Source organism: Trichechus manatus, unplaced genomic scaffold, assembly GCF_000243295.1.
Source record: "Trichechus manatus latirostris isolate Lorelei unplaced genomic scaffold, TriManLat1.0 scaffold00105, whole genome shotgun sequence".
Lineage (NCBI taxonomy): Eukaryota > Metazoa > Chordata > Mammalia > Sirenia > Trichechidae > Trichechus > Trichechus manatus.
The window spans coordinates 8,880,588-8,903,685 of NW_004444041.1; the positions used below are offsets into that span (position 1 = coordinate 8,880,588).

The 23,098-nt window shown below is 35.1% G+C and overlaps 1 protein-coding gene across 4 annotated transcripts in view; it reads left to right on the plus strand.

Moving 5' to 3' along the window:
• Positions 1–16,789, plus strand: part of G3BP2 (G3BP stress granule assembly factor 2) — a 34,885-nt gene extending 18,096 nt beyond the window's left edge. Inside the window, exons 1-12 of one of the 4 annotated variants that reach the window (XM_023737638.1) lie at positions 772–865; positions 2,795–2,841; positions 3,892–3,973; positions 4,766–4,939; positions 5,460–5,550; positions 7,554–7,656; positions 8,176–8,356; positions 9,359–9,457; positions 13,665–13,767; positions 15,053–15,181; positions 15,742–15,860; positions 16,192–16,789. In XM_023737638.1, coding sequence (XP_023593406.1) covers positions 4,871–4,939; positions 5,460–5,550; positions 7,554–7,656; positions 8,176–8,356; positions 9,359–9,457; positions 13,665–13,767; positions 15,053–15,181; positions 15,742–15,860; positions 16,192–16,464 — 1,167 coding nt within the window. In that variant the 5' untranslated portion in view covers positions 772–865; positions 2,795–2,841; positions 3,892–3,973; positions 4,766–4,870 and the 3' untranslated portion in view covers positions 16,465–16,789. Of the gene's footprint in view, positions 1–746; positions 866–2,794; positions 2,842–2,885; positions 3,064–3,891; positions 3,974–4,765; positions 4,940–5,459; positions 5,551–7,553; positions 7,657–8,175; positions 8,357–9,358; positions 9,458–13,664; positions 13,768–15,052; positions 15,182–15,741; positions 15,861–16,191 lie in introns of those variants that run through there. The other 3 variants (XM_023737637.1, XM_023737639.1, XM_004383138.2) reach the window with 3 other exon arrangements.
• Positions 16,790–23,098: the final 6,309 nt, after the last annotated feature.

Genomic DNA, 23,098 nt, shown 5'->3' on the forward strand with positions numbered 1-23,098 from the left:
GAAAAGATTGGAAGGACATATACCAAATGTAAAAAAGTACTGAGATTATGGCTGATTATTAATGGTCATTATTATTACCATTTTCAAAACAATGAAATTAATCCTCAGAAGGGGAAGAGACAAAGAGACACAGTACAAAGACACAACTCACAGTACTTTCCCCATGATGCATACAACCTCCAACTCCTGAGACTTGTGCACCCTGCCTACCAAACCAAACCCATTGCCGTCAAGTCATTTCTGACCCACAGCTATCCTATAGGATAGAGTAGAACTGCCCCATAGGGTGTCCAGGGAGTGACTGGTGGTTTTGAACTGCCAGCCTTTTGGTTAAGCAGCCAAGCTCTTAACCACTGCGCCACCAGGGCTCCATACACTCTGCCCAGTTTTCCAAAATAAACCATTGGAATTCAGGAAGATAGGAGATTATGGTGCCCAAAGGAAAAGGGCATTGTGCATGGAAATATTTGGCTAGGGTGTCCTTAGTCTGAGGTAGCCCTAAACTTTCCTGGGAAAAAGAAAGAAAACAAGGGTACTACTTTCTCCTATATAGAGGGGTGAAGTGTTCAAGAAATAGAGACAAAGGGGAGTTGCAAATACTGGAGACGACCAGTAATTGTTGAGAATTCATTGTTTTTGTAAATTGCCTTTTAAGAAATGATATTTCATTGTGCCCATTTGTGTAGCCAAGATTTATTTCATGATAATTGCAAAGATGACTTTATTTTTGTCTTTTGTTCCTTCAGCGTTTGACATTGTGCAGCAAAGAAATGGTTATGGAGAAGCCCAGTCCGCTGCTTGTAGGGCGGGAGTTTGTGAGGCAATATTATACTTTGCTGAATAAAGCTCCAGAATATTTACACAGGTAAATTTTAAATGAATTTTTTAGTATTTTTTCTTAAATATCACTACATACATTTTGTCTTTTCTGTAGCTTTATGTCCTGATGGTATCTTTCCAAACGTCACTAAGCCATATCCAATATTTTAACCATGTGATAGATGAAACCAGTGTTCGTCAAGGTTTTTGACTGAAACCCAGAGAAAGAAAAGTTCATGTCACAGTATATAACACATTCACATCTGTATTTATCTGAAAAAGCTTTGTGAAATTATACTTATCCTTTATATATGTGTATACATATATACTCTTATTGCTGTACTCTGCTGTTAGATATTTCATTAGAAAAAAAATCTTGGGCTTGACCAACTAATGGGTTGCAGTGTGCAATTTGAAATCACTGGCTTAAATTGTCTCACGTTCTCTAAACCAATGTTGGAAAAATGAATCAGTTAAGTGATTATACTTTTGAAAATTTGTTATTTTATTTGATCTGCAAAATAGTATTGGTACTTGATAAAACAGTAACAGTAGCCTTATTTACTGTCTTGGCAAGAGTTGGACATTTGTCAGCTTGTTTTTTCCAGAGATTGAAATGAAATTTATATTCTATAGAAAAAATGTGAGTAGTGTTTATTATTTGTTCTGCAGGGTGTGTCTTAGCAAGTAGAAGATAGGTGAGACTCTTGTAAAGATTAGGCTTTGTAAGTACGGTGAAACTTGTGAGAACCAGATTTTGACTGGACCGCCTTCTTTTTCCATGTCTTTGTAAGTTTTCTGCCTTTGACAACAGGGTACAAGCTTACCACTTTTTTATCACTCTTATTAGTGGAAAATGTTTCAGTTTTACTTCTGACAGGTTTCCCCCTTACACAGGTTCCAGCTTTCGCAGGTTTGACTGTATTTGTTGTAGAACACACTAGCCAAGTGAGTCATAGATAAATACATCATTGCCGCTTCATATGGGATAGGCTGTTAAGACTTACATTCCTTTTCTATAAGCATGCTGGACATTCTAAAATTAGATTTTATAATTTGTTCCACAGTGTTAACCATATGTATAATATTTTCTGCCTTATTGCAGGAGACATTTTAATATTTACTATTTGCTAGACTTTTTATGCACTTTACATATGTATATTATGTCTGACAGTCTAATAAGGTATAGATGCTTTTATTATTTCACTTTACAGACGGGAGAGCTGAGGCACAGGGAGATTTAGTACATAATTAAGTAATTCATCCAAGATCACTCAGTAAGTGGATAAGTTAGCCATAGCCAGTATTCAGACCCTGTTCTGACTCCAGAGCCCAACCATGCTATTATTCTGGAATACAGTATATATAAAGTCCAACTGATGTGTGCCACACCCCCTCCCCCCTCCTCCACCCCCAAGGAAAAAAAGCAAATAGCTGTACATTTTTTCTGATTATAAACTGAAGGCATTCTTGTTGACAGTGTATATGAGGGAGTGGAGGGAGAATGGAGTTAATGGGGCCTTTCACTATCTTGGAGCCCTGGTGGCCTAGTGTTTCAGAGCTCAGCTGCTGACCAAAAAGTCAACAGTTCGAATCCACCAGCCATACCTTGGAAACCTTATGTGGAGCAGTTATACTCTGTCCTATAGGGTCACTATGAGTCGGAATCAACTCAGTGGCAGTGGGTTTAGTTCACTATCTTAAATCTGGTCTTTTCACAATATAAGTATTAGGATTTTTTTGTTTTTTCTTTTACAAGGAACATTTATTTCTGTAGTCACAAAAAAGGTAAAATTTAAAACAATAAGGCGGTACACCATCATTTTTAAATAACAGCACGGAATTCTGTTTTATACTTTGCGTATTTAACCAATTTCCTGATTATTGGAAATTTAGGATGTTTGTAATTTTTCACTTGTTATAAACAACACTGTATTGAGTATCCTTAAACATGCATTTTTGTGCACCTTTCTAGTTATTTCCTTAGGATAAGTTCCTAGAAGTGGAATTGTTTCATCAAAGGTATGATCATTTCTAAGGCTTTTCATGTATATATATACACATATATATTGCCAAGTTGTCCTCCAAAAAAAATGATGCTAGTTTACATGCTTGCCAGTATTATATGAGAGAAAATAACATAAACTTTAAAATTTAGGGTAATGGTTAAAAGCATGGACTCTGGAGCCAGACTATCTCGGTTCAAGTCTTGAGCTCTCCCACTTGCTAGGTGTGTGACCTTAGGTGAGTTATTTTAACCTCTTCTGAACCTCAGTGTGCTCATTTGTAAAATAGGGATAATAGCCCTTATTTGATAAGGTTGTTATGTTAAATGGATGGATATACAGTATTTAATGCACTGAGAGCATCACTTGGCATAAAGGAAGCACTTAAGTATTTTATTAATAGGAGCTGTAATCTCTTTATGAAAAAACTAACTTGGTGTCTTTGATAACCTTAATTTAGAAAGATTAATTCTAATAAGGTAATGTCAAGGAAACACTAAAATTTATCATGTACTTTAGAGCAGTATAAAAAATATTAATGAGAAATTAGATGCTGAAATAAAGTAGATTTTAACTTGGTCTCTGAATTATCTCGGTTGTTTTAATCTAAGCCTTTGGAATTAGTAATCATTTAGAACTCTTCAGTAGAATGTTAAACAGAATATTTGGTTCCCAAACTGAGTTTTTTTTTTGTCTGAATGAAAAAAAAACAATTGATCTATTACTATAGTGTTAGTATTTAGAATGTACCTTGGATATCTCATTCTTCCATTTAAGAATTAGATGAGAATAACTAATGATTGTCTACTTAGTCTGCCAGGCACCATACTAAGCATTCTGTGTGCATGATCTCATTTAATCCTTACAACAACCCTCTGGAGTAGTTACTGTTCTTGTTTTATAACCTAGGAAACTGAACTTAAAGACCTTAAGTAACTTGCCCAAGATTACACAACTAATTAGTGACAGAGCCAGGACTGGAACCTAGGTCTGACACCAGAACTCTACTGCCTCTTAGACTTTGTGAAAATTCAGTGTTGATCGTTAATTATTGATGGTTTCACAGGTTTTATGGCAGGAATTCCTCCTATGTTCATGGTGGAGTAGATGCTAGTGGAAAGCCCCAGGAAGCTGTTTATGGCCAAAATGTAAGTATCAATCTCATACTTATTTTAGATATATTTTTTTGTTAAGATAGAGGTTTGAAAAATAACTTTTTTGTGCCCATTCATTTCTCCTTTTTACAAGGAGATACGGTCATTTGTTGTAACTGGAAATTATATTTCAATAATTGCCAGATGTGCTTTGAGTTCTTATTAAGCATCCATTTTTGTGTGGGATTGATAAACAAAGGAGAACACAGGATCCTTTATATCCTTGTTGTATTTCATACATGGAACAGTTGAGACATTCTATTAAGTCTATGCAAATATGGACTAAAACCCTATGTTAGAGAATTACATGCTCCATATGACTTATAGGAAAAGAAAGACTTTGTAGAGGATGTGGGACTTAGCTAGATTTTGAAGTATAGGATTTGACCTTAGCAAATGGGGAAATTGAAAGTAGAAAAAATGGCCTCAGCAAACGCACAACAGAAGTAAAATTAGGTGTTGTAAAGTCAAAGGAGTAGTCAACAGTTTATGACTAAATACTTATTACAAAAAAGTGGGAGAAAGCTGTATAAAGCCCAGGTTAACTGCATAGTATCAGAGAGCCATTGGGATTTCTTGTCTAGAGAGGTGGTGTGTTGAAAATGGTGTAGGAGCATCAGCCTCATGTGATGCCTAGGGTGAAGAAGAAGGATGGCGGAATGGATGTAAATGAGCAGAAAGACTAAGTGGTTAACATTCCAGAGTTAATGAGGAAATCAGTGAGGGACTGTAGTAGATATCGCAGGATCACAAATTTTTATTTTTCCCCCTTCTCCCCCAATAAAGGACATACACCACAAAGTATTATCTCTGAACTTCAGTGAATGTCATACTAAAATCCGTCATGTGGATGCTCACGCAACCTTGAGTGATGGAGTAGTTGTCCAGGTCATGGGTTTGCTGTCTAACAGTGGACAGCCAGAGAGGAAGTTTATGCAAACCTTTGTTCTAGCTCCTGAAGTAAGTTTTCATTTCACTTTGTTTTCATTTGGCTGTTATTAGTTGGTTAAAGTGTCAAAGAGTTTCTTATAATAGGTTTAAATTTGCATGTTGCTATTTTTGAGAAATTTATGTTAAAACTGTTGACATAGTTTGAGCTTTTTTGTGTGTTTGATGATTTGGAAGTAAAAGTTACATACTGATACAAATGTATACATGAATGATTAAGTTTACAGAAATAATAAACTATTGTTATATTTAGTAGACTGCATATTGAAGAGGAAATGTGAAAGTTCCGTTTATCAATTGGTCCCAGTCTTCTAACATTTGAGTAGCCATTTCTTGAGTTCCAGTCTTCTTTGAGTGATCTTTTTTAGTTTATATTAACAACATAGCATGTTCAACTTTGGAAAATAATATTGACTGTACTTTTTTTGTTATTATTAAGATTATAATTATGTATGCCATGTATTTTGTTCTCTTTATGTATTGCCAAGTTACGTAGGTATTTATGGAATATTTGGATATTATTTTCCTATAGGGTTCTGTCCCAAATAAGTTTTATGTTCACAATGATATGTTTCGTTATGAAGATGAAGTGTTTGGTGATTCTGAACCAGAACTTGATGAAGGTGAGGTTACTTTCCAGATAGAAGGACTCTGTCAATATGCTTACGGACATGAGAAGTATGAAACTTATTTGTCTCTTTATTGTAACTGAGTCAAACTCCCTTTTCTCTCTCTCTGTTTTGTCCTCTTTGTTATAAAATAAATAGATGTACATTACATGAAATTATACAAAAACCAGACATTACAGAGATAATTGTAGCATAGAAAGTGAGAAAGTTCCCTTTAATCTCATCTTCTATAGATAACCAAAAGTTGGGTGCCTATTCCTAGAATTTTTAAGCCTATACTTACCAACTTATTACTATAAAAATGGAATTATGCTGGCTTGAAGCTTGCTTTTTTTCCACTTAGTGTATCTTTGTTGGCTGTCTGTTTTGTGGCTATAATTATTTAATTGATCTTCCATTGATATGAATTGGTTGTTTACTTTGTCATTACTTCTCTTTTTTTTTTAAATAACATTTTGTGTTTTCAGTGAAGGTTTACACAGCAGTTTAGGTTTCCATTGAACAATTTCTACACAAGTTGTTCAGTGACATTTGTTACATTTTTCACAACGCATGAACATTCTCATTATTTCCATTCAGGTTGTTTCGTTTCTTCTAATCTAGTTTCCCTGTCCCCCTACATTCCCATCTTTGTTTTAAAGTAATTGTTGACCATTTGGTCTCATAGGTGATTTTTTTTAAAGGAGCATAGTACTTACGGGTGATACTCATTTTCTAAGCGAGTCTGTTATTTAGCTACAAGGTGACCTTAGGTTAGTTTCGGTTCAGGGTTTAAAGAGTATTTCAGGGCAATAATCTTGGGAAGTTCTCCAGTCTCAGATAGTTCAGTTAAGTCTAGGGGTTTTTGTTTGGTTGGTTGGTTGGTTGGTTTTTTTTGTTTGTTTTTTTGGTTGGTTGTTTTTTTCCAGGAATTTGAGGTTCTATTCCATGTTTTTCTCCCATTCTGTCAGGCTCCATCTGTTGTGGCCCTGGTTAGAACAGTTGGTTGTGGTAGCCAGGCACTATCTAGTTCTTCTCGTCTCAGGGTAGATGAGGTTGTGGTTCATGTAGACCGTTTGTCCTGTAGACTAGTCTTTGCTGAGTCTTTGGTTTCCTTCTTGCTCTTTTTCTTCAGACACATAGAGACCAATAAATTGTATCTTAGATGGTCGCTAGCAAGCTTTTAAGACCCTAAACACTACTTGCCAAACTAGTATGCAGAACATAATTTATGAACTGTAATTATGCCAGTTGACCAAAATGTCCCATGAGACTGTGGTCCTAATCCTTCAAACCCAGAAAATCAGTCCCACAAGGAGTTTGGTTATGTCTAAGAAATATCTGTAACTAGACCTCTACGTGTGCTTTATTATATATATAAGTGTATGTGCATATAGTCATATATGTATACATATACTGATATATACACACATAAATACGCACGTACACATACCTATACACATATATGCCTACATACATAAATAAACATGCACATATATTTTTTGGTGGTGTGGCTGTTATTTCCCTCTAGTGAATAAATTTGACAAAGGAAACTGAATCATGGCTTTAATATCATTTACTTCCCATCCTTTTCTCACTAATAGATCCAAAAAAACCAAACCCGTTGCCATTGAGTTGATTCCAACTCCTAGTGACTCTATAGGACAGAGTAGATTTGCCCCATAAGGTTTCCAAGGAGTGGCTGATGGATTTGAACTGCCGACCTTTTGGTTAGCAGCCGAGTGCTTAACCACTCCACCACCAGGGCTCCTCAGTAATAGATACTTTTTAAAAATATAGAGTGCAATAAATTTCGGACTTCATCTTGTTCGCTTTTCAGTTTTTTTGAGAAAATGGGTTACAGAGAATATTGCAGTTGAATGCCTTTATAAAATCTGTCAATAATTTTTTTTTATACTATCAGCTTTCTTTTACTTCCTTAAACATATTAAAAATATATGTATCAAAAATTGTGTTAAGCTTCTTAAAAAGAGATGTGACCTATTATGTATTGTCAGAATCCGAAGATGAAGTAGAAGAGGAACAAGAAGAAAGGCAACCATCTCCTGAACCTGTGCAAGAAAATGCCAGTAGTGGCTACTATGAAGCTCACCCTGTGACGTAAGAATAGTGTTTGCAAGGTTAAACTTGGTCCTGAAGTATAATGTAATTGCAAGGTGGTTTTTGTTCCTAGAATTATTGTTGGAAGTAGATTTATGATAAAACTACCCATCAGGCCAATTACTTGAGTACCTACTATATATGCAAAAAAATTGGGAAGAATTGTTTTATTTAATTCAAAAATTGAATGTAGTTTGGCCCAAAACAGTGATCACTTACTGATAATGCAGACTGTTTAGGAGAGCACAGAGAATAAATAAACATTTTATATTATTTTTTATAAAATGTGGAAATTAATGGTTAACACCAAAGTAAACATTTTTAGCAGTCTGATAATTACTGTAAGGTTAGAGAAATGCTGCTTGTTCTTACTGGACTTTGATTCAAAGCTCCCAAGAGATATATAATAGGTCACTGGCATATTGCTAGTTATGCCCATTAGATTAGAGACAAATCGAATTTTATTTTACCTTTGCTGATCATTTCATACTGAAAAGTGAACAAAATATTGTATTGCAGTAATGGCATAGAGGAACCTTTGGAGGAATCCTCTCATGAGCCTGAACCTGAGCCAGAATCTGAAACAAAGACTGAAGAACTGAAACCTCAAGTGGAGGAGAAAAACTTAGAAGAATTAGAGGAGAAATCTACTTCTCCTCCTCCTGCAGAACCTGTTTCTTTGCCACAAGAACCACCAAAGGTTAGATCAAAGGAAACTCTTTAGACCTGTAACATCACACTTTCATATTTGGTGCCATTAATGAAGCATGACCTTTGTTATACTATGTTAAATAGCTTAATATAGTAAACTATGCTTTTTTATGTATATGAAAGAAGCTGGGTTTTTTTGTTACTCTGAGGAAATTTCATTGCCCCCCCACAAAAAAATACTCGTGTGAATGAAACTTAGAATTTAAGATTAATCCTTGTCTGTATACAGTGTTTAATGATTAACGTGGAATTATTCAGGTTCATGTGTATGACTCTCAGTTGCTCTTTCATTCTGAATTAAGTCCTCTAAGCACAGATGCAAATTTAAACCTAACACCAGGAGTCCAACTTAAACAAGTTGGCCTTTTATTAAAATAAGATTTATCTGTTATTTCTGGTTTAAATGGGATCAGTTTCTTTACTACACCAATTAAACTGTCTTGAAAAGATGAGTGACACTCATAGTGTATCATTTAAGCCTACCTGAAACTTCTTTTATCTTTCTGTAGAGGTTAAAGTATATTTGGGTAGTGAGAAGAGAATCCTTGTTCAATTTTGTGAATGTCTGTTAAAGTTTCCAGCTAGTACTCTCTTCTTTCCTATGCTTCCCCTCTCCCCTCAACACCATCACACATCCTGTGTTATCCCCAAAGGGAAAAGAAATTGCTTCTATCAGGTTCAGAATTTTCTAGCATTTGTAGTTGTTAGTGGTTTTGTTTGCCACTTTTTTATCTACCTAGAGGATGTAGGAACTTGCTTGTGGTTTTACTTAGTTCAGACAAAACATACCGAGTCATAAAGTATCTTGCATAATGAGATTTTGAAAGTTGGCACATAGACTGGCATGTGTGTGTGTGCCTTTCTTACAGAAGTCCTCCAATATAGAGCAATAGTTTAGAAATGAAAAGAAAATATATATTTGGAAGTTTCCCTATAGGAATGTTGGTGGTTTTCCATGATTAGTAGTCTAGGTTTGTTGCATTTCCTGCAGGCTTTCTCCTGGGCTTCAGTGACCAGTAAAAACCTGCCTCCTAGTGGTACTGTTTCTTCCTCTGGAATTCCACCCCATGTTAAAGCACCAGTCTCACAGGTAACCAATCTGTGAACACATTGGATTGTATCCTTGTTACATTGCCAATTGCTTATCTTTTTTATACTTTTTTAAATGAGTCAATCAGAAAATATGGATTAAATATACAAAAAAAAAAAAAAATTGTATTAAATGTAAATGCACCCACTTTAAAGGCCAAATCTCCATTCATCATCTGCATAGGTGGTATTTGGGGTTTGGGTGTGTGAAATACAGATTAAGTTGGTTTTCCCAATATATTATTGTCATTTAAAAGGCTTCTTAAAATAACAACAAAAAAAATGTTCCTTTTTAAAAAGTTTTGAATTTTATTTAGCAAGAAATATTTTAGGACTTTTAATTCAGCCCATGGGGAGAAATTTGGAAAGGCACAAAGTAATATGGCATTATTAAGAATCTTTTTTTTTAAAAAAAAAAAAAACCTTTTAAACATACACTGCCGAAGCTCTCAGTCTGTAAGTGGTTCACACCATGTAATTGAAGCCTGTACCAACTTATGACTGTAGTGTTCACATTAACTGATCATTCCAGTATTCTGCTTTTTGTCTATTTGTCATCTTACCCATTTCAGAGCTTCCAAAAATGTTGGAAATAAGACACTGGCTACCTGAGATGTCTAATTTTTAGGCATAGTTAAAGGGTGTCCAATTCTTTTCCCTATGTTCTGAGTCAGACTTCATTCCAGAAAATTCACTTTTGAAATGGTTAGTGCACATAAAATTATTCATTTGTATACATGTTTTATATGCTCTATACAGTGAAACTTTGCATTTTAGAAACAGTAATTATTAGACAGTCTTTTTCTATTGTTGATAAACATTATAATCAACCACATAATAGTAGACATGGCCCCATAATACCATTTTTTCAATTAAATATACAAGAAATGTTGAGTGACTAGATGGCAGATCAGAATAAAGAAAATTAGTTCACCCAGTAGGTATTGCTTGTGTTTTTCAATCCATCTGAAGACTTGATAGATGACTTTTGGCTTTTCTTTAGAAGTCCTTGATGGTTTGTGTTTGGAATACTTGGTATTTTTACTTTATTTCATAGAGTTGGCTTACATATTTTTTTTTTAACTTTCTGGTAGTTATAAGTTAAAATAGCTAATACTTATTATGCCCTTAATATATGCTAGGCATTGTGATAATCACTTGATATTCATTCTCATTTAATCCTCACGACCACACTGTGAGTGTGAGTAGTATTATTATCCCCATTTTACAGATAGGAAGATTGAGAACCAGAGTGAGGTTAAGTAACTCATGCAAGGTCAGAGAGCTATATAAGTGGTAGTGAGGATGGGCTTTAAATTCACACGGTTGGACATCAGAGTCCACATATGGCTAACGCAATTTTCTTTAGCCCCTTGCTGGAAGGGAGTATATCTGTATTTATATCAAGGAAAAGTACTGTTATTTAAGGCCACCCTTGAATTACATTAGGTCCTCTTGCCCAGGAACGTAATCTAGTTTTGTTCTGTTTTTTTTTAAGATTTGAGTATTTCTAAGTTATTTTTCGAATTATGAGGAAAGTAGACTCTATTTCCTAACCTCCACCCCCCTTGTTAAAACTTTAAATAATTAAAATCTAAAACTTTAGGGGAAGAGCTTTTGAATCTCTTGTAGGCTGTATTTTATTTAGAACGGATTTATGATATTTCCACTTGATTTAATAAACCCTTCAATTTTATTTTGTTACTTTGGTGTGGTATCCATTTCCTTACACTTTTAACATAGATTATTAATAAAAGCATTAAATATAATTTTAGGGTATTGGTAGGCATTAATTTAGAAGTTGGTAAGTTAATTTCTTGGTGAAAAGGTTTTGTCTGAAGAAAATTGACTAGTTCATCTTAAATAGGTTATGTTTAATTGAAGGACTTGTTTATTCTGGTAATACATGCTATTATTGATTTGATGGTTCCATTTTTATTTCGTATTCTGTGACCTTCATTTGTGGGATTTGTTACATGGGTACACATTTTGGTTGCATGGCATTTGGTTTGAGACCCTAATAATAGTGTGTGGTATATTAGACATTTTATCTGTTTGGAATAACTAGTTTTAATCATGAAATTGGGCTCGAAAATCATAGTGCATAGCCGGCTTAGTTAAGATATATTAATCAGTTATTGAAAGGAGCATTGTTACCTTTTGGTCTTATACTTTTCTTGCACTGGCATCATATCTGCTGAGAATCAGGTTGCTAGATTAATGGTATGAATTATTTGTAAAGTGTAGGAAATTAATCTGTCTTTAATTTTTATCCTTAAAAGATAAGGAAGGACTTTTCTATTTCACTACTTGAAGCTACTTTTGTTTTAGTAATCTGTTTTGAAAGGAAATTGAGTAAATCAGCCAGGGCCTCAGGCTCTTTTATTGGTAATATTTGGATTAGGTGAGTCTAAGGTTTTTCTGAAATATTTAAATGAAACCTACATTTTCAATATTTATAAATTTCTAGTAATTTCTAGCTTCATTAAACTATGTACAGAGTACATTTATTTTTTTAATTCTGTTTTACATTGATACTGAGGTAAGGTGCACTTTTTAGGCCCCCTTACTTGAAATTCTAAATAACTGTCTTTTTCAGGCATCACATTTTGGATCCAGTTTTATATAGTATTAAACTCTAAATACAGATAACAATGGTCCCTTGTCAGGCGTAGAACATTCTCTTACATGTTTTGGGTCAGAGAACTAAAAATGTAATTTAGTTTAAAATGAACCAGAAGTTACTGAAAATCTATGTCTAATGGCACGGTATGTGGCTCTTTGGGTGATGTAGAAGTGAATTAGATATGGTCCTTAGTGGAATACATACATAAAAATATTTGATAAAATTGGTAAGGCTAAATTTCTTTTTAACAAAATTCTGTTAAAGTTCCCCATGTGTTTTTAACAAAAGAACATGGGGAGCAGTTTCATCTGAGGGAAGTGGAAAGTCCCCATGGTGGAAAACAGAATTTGGAAAGAAATAGGCAAACCTGTTAAAAACAGATTAGGATAGGAGGCAGTACCTTTTTGGTTACAGTGGCTGAAATCAGTTACAATAAATTACCATTGTTGAAAGAAACATATTTCTTTAAAGTCAGTGTATCAGAATTTGCTCTTGAAAATTATAATATCCCAGTTATATAAATGATGAAAGAGTTTGAGCCACTGCCCAGACCGAGGTCCTCAGAGATAATCACCCATAAAGACGACAGGACTGAAATTTCTAGCCTTCTGTTTTGAGAACATCTTTCTCCATATCCTGCTGGGTTTTTAGCATACTTTGAAGGTTCATATATTTTGTCTCTTTATTGGACCATAAATATAAATACTTGGGCAGTAGTATCCCTGAAGAGGTTGGAGAATACTGAAAATGCCATTATATTAAGGAAAAGGTAATTGCAGATGAGAATGCTATTTTACTTTAAAAATAGTTACTTTAATTATATGTGTTTAATTCAGCAGTTAGCAGAAACTTTTGGAAGATATATTAGGGTATCCCATTACTTTATTTTCTCCAAAAATGCAGTTAAGGAAAGTTGTTGGGGTCAGTATTTAAGTAAATGCACATCTTTCCTATAAGGAAGAATAGTATGGATCTAAAGGACTTCTTTTACTATTTGAGATGCTAATATGCGCTCTTATAGTACATGCATTTAAATTTAATATCAAAGGTAGCGTTCTTTGGTACCAGAGTAGGCTAAATTGTATACTTTGAACTATCAGATTATTTTAACATTTATTTATGGGGCAGAGCTTAGGAGATATTACTGAGCACTATTATATTTGAAGGGCAGGAAACCAGATACTTAGTAATTATGCATCATGAATTCTTGTCTTTCTAAGATAAAGATGACTTGTAAATTCGCATATGTATTTAAATGGAATGGTTCATGTAGCATTTTCGTAGCGGTACCTTTTATGCCATCTCAGTGTGGGTGTAACTTTATTGAAAAAAAATGATTGTAAAAAGCATTTTTTTATGAGTTACACGGCCTTGAGTGGGAAAACAAAACCTATCCTACAGTCCTAGATTGGTACAGAATATCTTTGTAAAAATCTAAAATAAAAATATTCACATGCATAGGACACTATGTTAAAAACATTCTGAAGTTACTGTTATGCCTCCTAGTGACTTGTTGGTAGCTGCTTTAATTGGCTTTTCTCCTGTAGAATGTTTGTTTATATGTTTTTTTCTTATATTTTAGCCGAGAGTTGAAGCTAAACCAGAAGTTCAGTCTCAGCCACCTCGTGTGCGTGAACAACGACCTAGGGAGCGACCTGGTTTTCCTCCTAGAGGACCAAGACCTGGTGAGTCAGCCCCTTTTATAGCCTTTAGCATTTAGCTCTTGAAAAATCAGCAAAGACTGAACTTGTTAAAAAAAACAAAAAAAAAACCCTGAATGTTTTGTATACAGATCTTTTACTACTAAATTGCTTAAAGGTTTGAATAACCTGTTGAAATTATAGTCTGGGGCAGAACAGCCAACTTTTAGGCGAGGATTGGTTGACACACCATGAAGAAATGTATTTGGAAAGTGTAATAGGGCTTTTGAGACAAACTTATTTGGTTATTGTCACTGGTTCTAAGAATTCAGACCGAGCTGCCAGTAAGCTACTCCTACTTAGCACTCTTATCTCTTCACAGATAAACAATAAGCACACCCTGATTCTTCTTATTTTGATTGTCTTAGGTATTAAGTAAGTTGCCATGATCTTTGACTTGTTTATATTGTTAGCTGATATATGTAGTGCCTCTATTTGAATTCTGTGAGTATGTTTAGATTGCTTTTGGGAGGAGATGGGGAATAGTATACCTCAAATTTAGTATATGTGGTTATTCTTTAAAAAATGTGATGTGTTACTAATCCTGAATTCATGGGAGTTGGGTTTGTCCAGCTTTACCGCTGATTGAATTTATGATCTCGAGACCCTTAAATTCTGAGCTTCTCTGTGTCATTCATTTATCCCACAAATGTTTCTTGTGATACCTGTCTTACATGACTATATTCCTTGTGTTAGTAGAATGATGTGTGTGTGTGTGTACCCTAATATGTATAAAAGACTACATAAATGAGATACTATTGATACAAAAATATACTGATCTAGTTGTAATTTCATACAACCAACGATTGTTTAATTTGTGAATTTCAAAGGACTAAATAATTAGCACAAATATACCTCACTGTCAGATATTTGGTGATGGCAACAGTTCATTTAAGGAGGAATACCTGTACCACTAATACTTGACTTTCATATAATCAGACCATTAGCAATCTAGTCGTTATATACCCTCACTTTGCAGTTTAGTGTCATGATGTTCTCTAACTAAAAAAAAAAAAAAAACAAAAAACCATTGCCGTTAAGTCGATTCCGATTCATAGCGACCCTATAGAACAGAGTAGAACTGCCCCATACGGTTTCCAAGGAGCGGCTGCACCACTTTACTACCAGACTAATAATAGGCACTTCCACCACTGTTCAAGGAGCTCACCATCTTATTAAACTAAAACAGGAATATCAGTATTAAATGATTGCTTTGAGCTAATTTTTCTGTGAAGTTGTAAACTAATATCTGCTCCTTTCCTGTTCTCAGGCAGAGGAGATACTGAACAGAATGAATCTGACAACCGTAGAATAATTCGCTATCCAGACAGTCATCAACTTTTTGTTGGTAACTTGCCACATGATATTGATGAAAATGAACTGAAAGAATTCTTCATGAGTAAGTGGTTTATTTTGCTTTATTTTAAAATTAAGCAGGAGTATAGAACTTTTTTTCAAAATTCAGGGTTTTTTTTTTTACATTTATCTCTCTCTATACTGTGTATATTTCCAGCCACCAGTCTCACCTTAATTGATCAAAAGACTATATCACATGTTTCTCATTGATTATGCCTAGTGTTGACTTGGTCTGGTTTAGCAGAGGTTAGGAGAAACAGCTGGAGGAAGCAGTCTTAAATTCTGAGATGGGACTCATTTGGCAAATACAAGTCAGAAATAGGAAAAAATATGTTGTCTTCCTGAAACTGGAGGTAACTTTACTTACAAAAGGACTAATACAGATGCAAAAGGGTAACCAAACCAGCAGCCACGCCAGCTGCTGGTATTTTAGGTGCATGGCCGACATGAGTGAATGTACCCTAGTTGTCACTGGATGTAGCAGCTTGCAACATTTATTTTTAAATGTATCAAGGAGATTCAGGTTATTCATCCTGAACAATTAAAATCATCAAAGTATTCTGTTAATATATTTAACCCTTGGTATAACGTATATTTTCACAGGTTTTGGAAACGTTGTGGAACTTCGCATCAATACCAAGGGTGTTGGGGGAAAGCTTCCAAATTTTGGTTTTGTGGTTTTTGATGACTCTGAACCAGTTCAGAGAATCTTAATTGCAAAAGTAAGTGTTTACAGGGCATAATTCAAGATTTTATTATTCTTGTTGTATATAATATTAATTGGTGCATTTTAAAACCATAGAAAATCTTTAATGGTAAAGCTAAAAATAATTCATTATGAAATGGTATTTATGCAAAGAATTAAGATTTGTTAGTAGTTTTAAAGTCTGTATGGATTATTTTTAATTATTCTGATGAAGGTTGGAAAGGATTGCAAATTAAGAATATCATGAAAGTTTCTTTTCATAGGATTTTCTTATTTACCTGTGCAAGATAATGCATTTCTATTGCTGTCTAACCTGCCCATGTAAATATTTTTCTCCCCTTTTAAAGCCAATTATGTTTCGAGGGGAAGTACGTTTAAATGTGGAAGAGAAAAAAACAAGAGCTGCAAGAGAGCGAGAAACCAGAGGTGGTGGTGATGATCGCAGGGATATTAGGCGCAATGATCGAGGTCCTGGTGGTCCACGTGGAATAGTGGGTGGTGGAATGATGCGTGACCGTGATGGAAGAGGTCCTCCTCCGAGAGGCGGCATGGCACAGAAACTTGGCTCTGGAAGAGGAACCGGACAAATGGAAGGCCGCTTCACAGGACAGCGTCGCTGAAGCTCCACTGTTGGCAAAGTCTTGGCAGTGGTACATTATTCATCGTGTTTGCATTCTTGTTAATTTTTTTTTGGCTTTGGAATGTGACACAGCCTTTTTGATCATTTCTTTGATGTGAAAAGCATCTTTTGGTTATCAGTTAAATTGAGGTGGACACTATTTCCCCAGTTTCACAACAGGATTCATATTGTTAATTTATAAATCTAGACTTGGAGAATTACGGACTGAGAAATGACCATATCTTAAACTATCTACAACAAAATGAACTTAAAAGGACATTCCCAACTGAATTCAGGTCCTTTGAGTCAAAAAAAAAAAAAAAAAATCCTCTGCTGCACATTTTGTTTAAGTGTTACTGTTTCTGCCTATTAATATTGGAAACACAAATAGTGCAATTTGTGCAATTGGAGAATCTTGCCCTTTTTTTCTTGGCTGCCCCCAAAAATACAAGCCAACAGAAACTTGTTATGCACTCATCAAAATGCACTAATGGGTACTCTGAACTCATTAATATTGACATCTGCAACAGGAGGCAACAGGGAAAAAAATTCTTTCATCATCTTTTCCAGTAGAGAATAGTTTGTGAAATGATGAGGGCATTTTATCTGCTTGCTGTGACCAGCGTGTGTACACATAAACCTTAACAAGACTACAAGTATATTCCAGAAGGATATCATTTAGTTACGAACTAAATAACACAATTCAGAACTTCAAACTATGGTCTTTGAATATTAGACCAGGTTTAGTAGCTCCATATCTAAGATTTTTCTACCTGCCCCTCTTCAGTACAGGTATGGCTGGCTGCTCAACACACTCCTCCTACCCCTTTTCCTTTCTTTAAGCTGTGTACAGTGAAAATTGTCTTTACTGTATTTTTGTTCTCTGGTAATGTAATAAGCATGATGGTGCCTTCTATTAATACATCATTCCAGTCTTGCTGGTAATTTTGTACAGTATAGTGTATGAATTGCTGTGCTGCAAAGCCAAACAGCTGCAAAATGTTGAAAAATCATTGAAGTGTATAAAAATTGCAGTATCTTTAAAATCAGTAAAATCGACTAGCATATTATTTACCTTGTTCTTTAGTTAACAACTTTGTGTTCTCTGTGGGAGGGAGCCTTGTGTGTTTGTGAGGGAGAGGGAAGAAGGAAGTCAACTCTTCGAGTAAGTCTCTAGTTGACTTTCTTTTAGCAAGAATTTGAACACTGAAGTGTATCACTTGAGAGGTGCTTTGAAAAGTCAATCAACTTGATGTACATTTTTAATGACGTTTTAAAAGCAGTCAGATTACATAAATGGCACGTAAACCTGAAGTGAGGATACTGCAATTTTCGGAGAAAAGAACAGCAGCTCTTAAGTGTTTGAATTTTCTACTTGGGGGGCAGGGAACTGTCATTCATTTTGCACAATTCTTGAACTGATGTCAGCACCCGAGTGGCTCTGAATTTAAGTCTGGGATGACATCCTTTATTTTTACATGAATCTTTAAACAATTCTGTGAGCAAAGTTTGTAGCTGCTGGATTATCGTCTGTCTTTATATAGAAAGCTCCAGTAAACCACAAATATGGTGAAGGATATCCAGTTTTATGCTTGGAGCATTCAGTACATACCAGTTTCTGATGTTTCAGGTTAGGAGTGGGATAAATAAGTGTGACCACTTAAAGCTGCTTGTTAGCATGGAAGACTTCTCCATTCTGTATTAGTTAAAAACAAAAAATGCACTTGATGTAGTAGCACATTGGTTATAAATTATGCAACTGTTAGCTGTCTAGTAAACTAGCAAATGATGCACATATTTTGTTTTTCATGTTACTGGGCAATATGAGTAAAATTAAATCTGTCTTCTTTCTCCCCCTCTTGAATGAGGTCTTCCATGTTTGCAGAAAAGTCTTGCACTATTTGGATATATTTTTTTGAGGACATGTATTTTTTGGGTTTAAGGATTTTTTTCCCTGTTTGAGAGTTTTACCCTTTCAGATGTTAGGTGTAGTACTTGAAGTTCTTACCAGGAACTTACTTTCAAGAGTTCTGACGCCTTTATTCAAACTGCTTTTAAATAAGTGGTTTATTATCAGTGTTCTTCCCTTTTTCTTTTTTTTTTGTGTGTTGTGTGTGTGTTTCTTTACTATTTTCTTTCTTCGCATTTTATATGTATATATATTCCACCTCTCCCCTCCACCACCACCCCCAACTTCAGGATATTGCCCTGCTACTCTTAAAAAAAAACTGTTCTGGCACCAAGAGTAATGACAAATACTAAGTGTAACAGAAAATTAGAGCAAAGAGCCATTCAGCTTCAGTCCTTACATACCATGAATAAAAAAAAATTTAAAACATCATATGGAGAAGTTTACATGGTGATTGTTCACCTGCAGTACTGTGGACTTTTAATATTTTGTCCCCTTTTCAGTAAAGCAGTAAAAATATTCATCTACCATTACTGTTATTTGCTGACTTTTATTTTTTCTGATGGTAATATTCTATCCTTACAACTCTATTGCAACCAAATTGGCTTTACCATCTTGGCTTTAGTAGGTATAGAAGACAATGGATTACCATCTTTATTGCTGTAATGTGTAAAGCATTATATGCTAGTAGAATCTAGTTTCATTGTTTCAGGTGGGAAGTATTCTTTGAGTTTCCATTTTGAATGTGTTTGGACTAAACATACAATAAACTACTGATGTCTGCAGCATTTATTTATCTATGTCCCTAATTTGATCTGTAGGTTTGTGTTTCAAAATATTTCCTCCTAGTTTCATTTCACACAACTTAAGTAAAAATAAGGAATTGTTCTAAAACCAAATGCTTATTATTTGTGATATCTGGATGTATAAAAAAGTAAACCATTTAAGACTTGAACATTGCTAGAGATATATCCCAGTCGAATTAGAAGGCTGGTATACAAGTTAAAGAATGTTGGAACAGAATGAGTAATAAGCAAGATGAGAATAATGTAAAGCTAAAAAAAACTTGGGCTTTCCAAAGGATTGCCTCCTCATATCAGGAAAAATGGAGAAAGGAAGGGATGGGAAGATTGAGGTCATCTTACCTTGTGAACATAGCTCAAGTTCAAAAATTGAAACAATTTTGTAAAAGCTCTACAGGAATATTAAAAAATAAGCATTTAGTCATATTTGTGAATACATGCTTCAAATAAAAAAAATGAGTTTCTGAGGCATATGTAATTTCCGAACTTAAGATTTTCCCTTCCCTAGAGGGTATGACATAGATGAATTTTCTCTGATGGTATATTAACACTGTTAATGATGATTCCCAAATCAGTCTTCACAAGTTTTTTTTAATGTAGTTTAGGTAAAAGTGTACACAGCAAATTAGGTTCCCCTGTAACAGTTTGTATACACATTGTTCCATGCCATTGGTTACAGTTTGTACAATGTGTCAGCATTCTCATTATTTCTATTCTCTTTGTTCTATTTCCACTGATCTAGCTTCCCTTCCCCTCCTTGTGGTCTCCTCTTTGCTTTTGTGTAACTGTTGACCATTTGGTCTCATGTAGTTAATTGTTTAAGGGAGCACATTACTCACAGGTGATATTGTTCATTTTATAAGCCAATCTATTTGGCTAAAAGGTGACCTGCAAAAATGGCTTCAGTACAAGTTCAAAGGATATTTTAGGACAGTAGTCTCAGGGCTTCCTTTAGTCTTTATCAGTCCAGTAGGCCTGACTTTTTTTTAGGAATATGAGTTTTGCCCTATATTTGTCTCCCATTCTGTTCAGGACCTTCTATTATGTCATTGGTCAGACGCCACCATCACCCTCCCCCACCACTCCCACCCACTGGTTGCCGGGCACCATCTAGTTTTTCTGGTCTCAGGTTTAAAGAGTTTGTGGTTTGTGTGAAAGGAGCCAGAATAACCATTATTTAAGTAATCTTAAGGAAGTAATACTTAAAGATTTTTATAAATGTATCACTAGTTTAATTATGATGTAATACTAATTTACCTAATTTTATGGCTGTGGAAAAACATTTTTTAGAAGGGATTAAGTGTGCATCACAACAGTATGTTGAAAAGAGACCCAAATTTGAAGGAGGAAATTATCATTTGGTCCTGACAATTTATATGGGAGAAAATATTTGAAAATTTAGCTACTGAAGATGTTTCATTTCAATTATGTATGTAATATGCTATATTCTTTGTAGCAAGTGAATGAAAAGTTAGTGGCTTCATGTTCATATTTTACATTAGGAAGATTTGATCATCTTAATTTATATTTTAAGTACAGATGAAGGAAGACCTTTAGTTTTTTTTTTTTTTGAATTTGTGTTCATAAGACTTTTTCTAGTTGTTTACTAGCAGACTGTTGTGGTCATTTTGATGCCAGACTTCCAAATTATTTAAAATCACTGGATAAATGAACATGGAAGAAATTCCCCTTTGTGATAGATTTCCAGTAGGTTTATATAGAGAGTAAACGTTTAAAATCATTTGCAACATCAAATAATTCTTAAATAATGAAGTTTCTGGATATTTTTGACAAATAGGGACTGAAAATTTTCAAACCATTTTATGTAGTATGTGTACACATTGTTTGACATGCTTTAGAATTTTAAGAAGTCCGTTTTTAGCATTAGCAAGTATTAGGCAAAACACCATAGATACAGATTTAGAATTATTCACTGAAAGATTACCAGCCTTCTGTTAATTGCAAAAGTAACTGGTCTCTTTTCTTTGTCCTCCTTAATCTGAAAAAGCTGACTGCCTCCTTGAAATGCTTTCACTTTTCTAACATGACTAATAATAACTCTTTAACTGCTCTTGTGTTCTGTGCTTCCTCTTATCCTATGCCCCACAGTCCTTTCTGTCCCCAGTCTCGTCTTTCCCCACAAGGTTTCTCTGGACAGTTTCATGTAGGCCGGGTGCATTACTTTAGTTTCAGTATTTTATCCATTCTAGTGGATTCCATATAGTGTAGTGGTCAAAAACAGGATTTTGGAGGCAGACAGCCTTGATCTTGAATGCCAGCTACATCATTTAATGCTTAGCCTTTTTCTGTGCCTTCTTCTGTGCCTTTTTCTTCATTTGTAAAATGAGATAGGGTGATTGTGAGGATTCAGTCACACGTAGGCCCTCAGCGTTAGCTGTTGTTACTGATTCAGTTGCGTTTTTACTGTCCATCTACCCTGCTTGTATTCCAAACGTCTTTCTTGATATCCTTTGGCCACATCGTTTGGGAAGTTCTAAATAATCAAAATTGCAGAGTCGAAAACAATGTATTTTCTGTTTCCAAATGACTTGTGTATACCTGATTCTCTAAATAATGAACATCTCTTTTTCTGGCCTATTTAATCACCCTAGAAATGTTTGAAAGCGCATCTGTTTTCCTTAGTATTTCCTCTGTGTTTCCCCCTCCCCTATCCATTTTCCAGGCTGCAAGTCTTGTTCGTGTTACTCTGATTAACTTCCAGTGGCTCATTCAATTCATTCATTTAATATTTATTAAACTTTTAACTGCCAGGCACTGTTGCAGGTACTGTTCATAAGTGATGAGTTAGACAAGCTCCCCTGCTCTCAGAGACAGATTAAAAGGAACTAAAGCCCCAGAGGGAGAGTGAGTTGGTGCCTATTTAAGAAGGTGGTAGGTAGAGGGCAGACCATAAGGGGTCTTATAAGCCATAAGAATTTTCGTCTATCCCAAGAGCAATTGGAAGGTCTTGAAAGTTTGGGTGAGTGGGTGTGCAGCAGTGACAGTATTTTGAATTGTCACTGGCTACAGATTAAATTTGAGGTCAAGAATGAATTGGCGTGAACCACGTAAAAGGATGTTGGCAGTGTTTCACTGGAGCTGTGATAGCTCGGACTGGAGCGGTGGTGCTAGAAATTTAAAGGTTTAGATAAACTTGAAAGACTTGAGAGGTAAAATGGCCAAGTCTAGGTGACGGGGAGGTGGTGTCAAAGAAGCCAAAGTTTCTCACTTGCATAATTGGATAATTAACATGGTATGTGGATGGTAGGAACACACACAAAAAAGGCATTTCAAGGTGGTGAGGAAGGAGTGTTAGGGAAACCTTCAATGGGATTTTGGTGTGAGCTGAACCTGGGAAGATTATCATCTAGGAATGTGTGCAGTCTTGCACATTGTGTTTATTTGGTCCCCTTGGCTCGTGCCTTTTTATTTCAAAAACAATTACATGTGTTGCCCATTACAGAGAAAACATGATCCAAAAGAATGAACTCCATAATCGAACCCATAGATGGTTCCTAGAACTACTTTGGTGTGTTTCTTTGATAGTTTTTTCCTTCATACTATTAAACATTGTTTTAGTGAATGAACACCATTTAACAATATTTAGCAATATTTGTTGCAGACTTCTGTGTGCCAGGCACTCGGTGTTCTAGATGCTGAGGATACAAGAGTGAACAGATAAGGCGCTTGGTCACCTTGAGCTTATTGACAGTGGAGGAAAGAAAGGTAGTTGTAAATACTATGCGAAGCAACTGAGTGGCAACTTTAGGAATATTCCCCAGCCATCCAATATAGAGTTAATATTTACATTCTTCTGAAAATCAAGAATGTGAAGGTGAGTATATGAGAACACTCCAGCCAGAGGGACCAACTAATGCAAAGCCGTAAAATTGGAAAAGCTTGGATGGAAGGTAAGGAGAAGG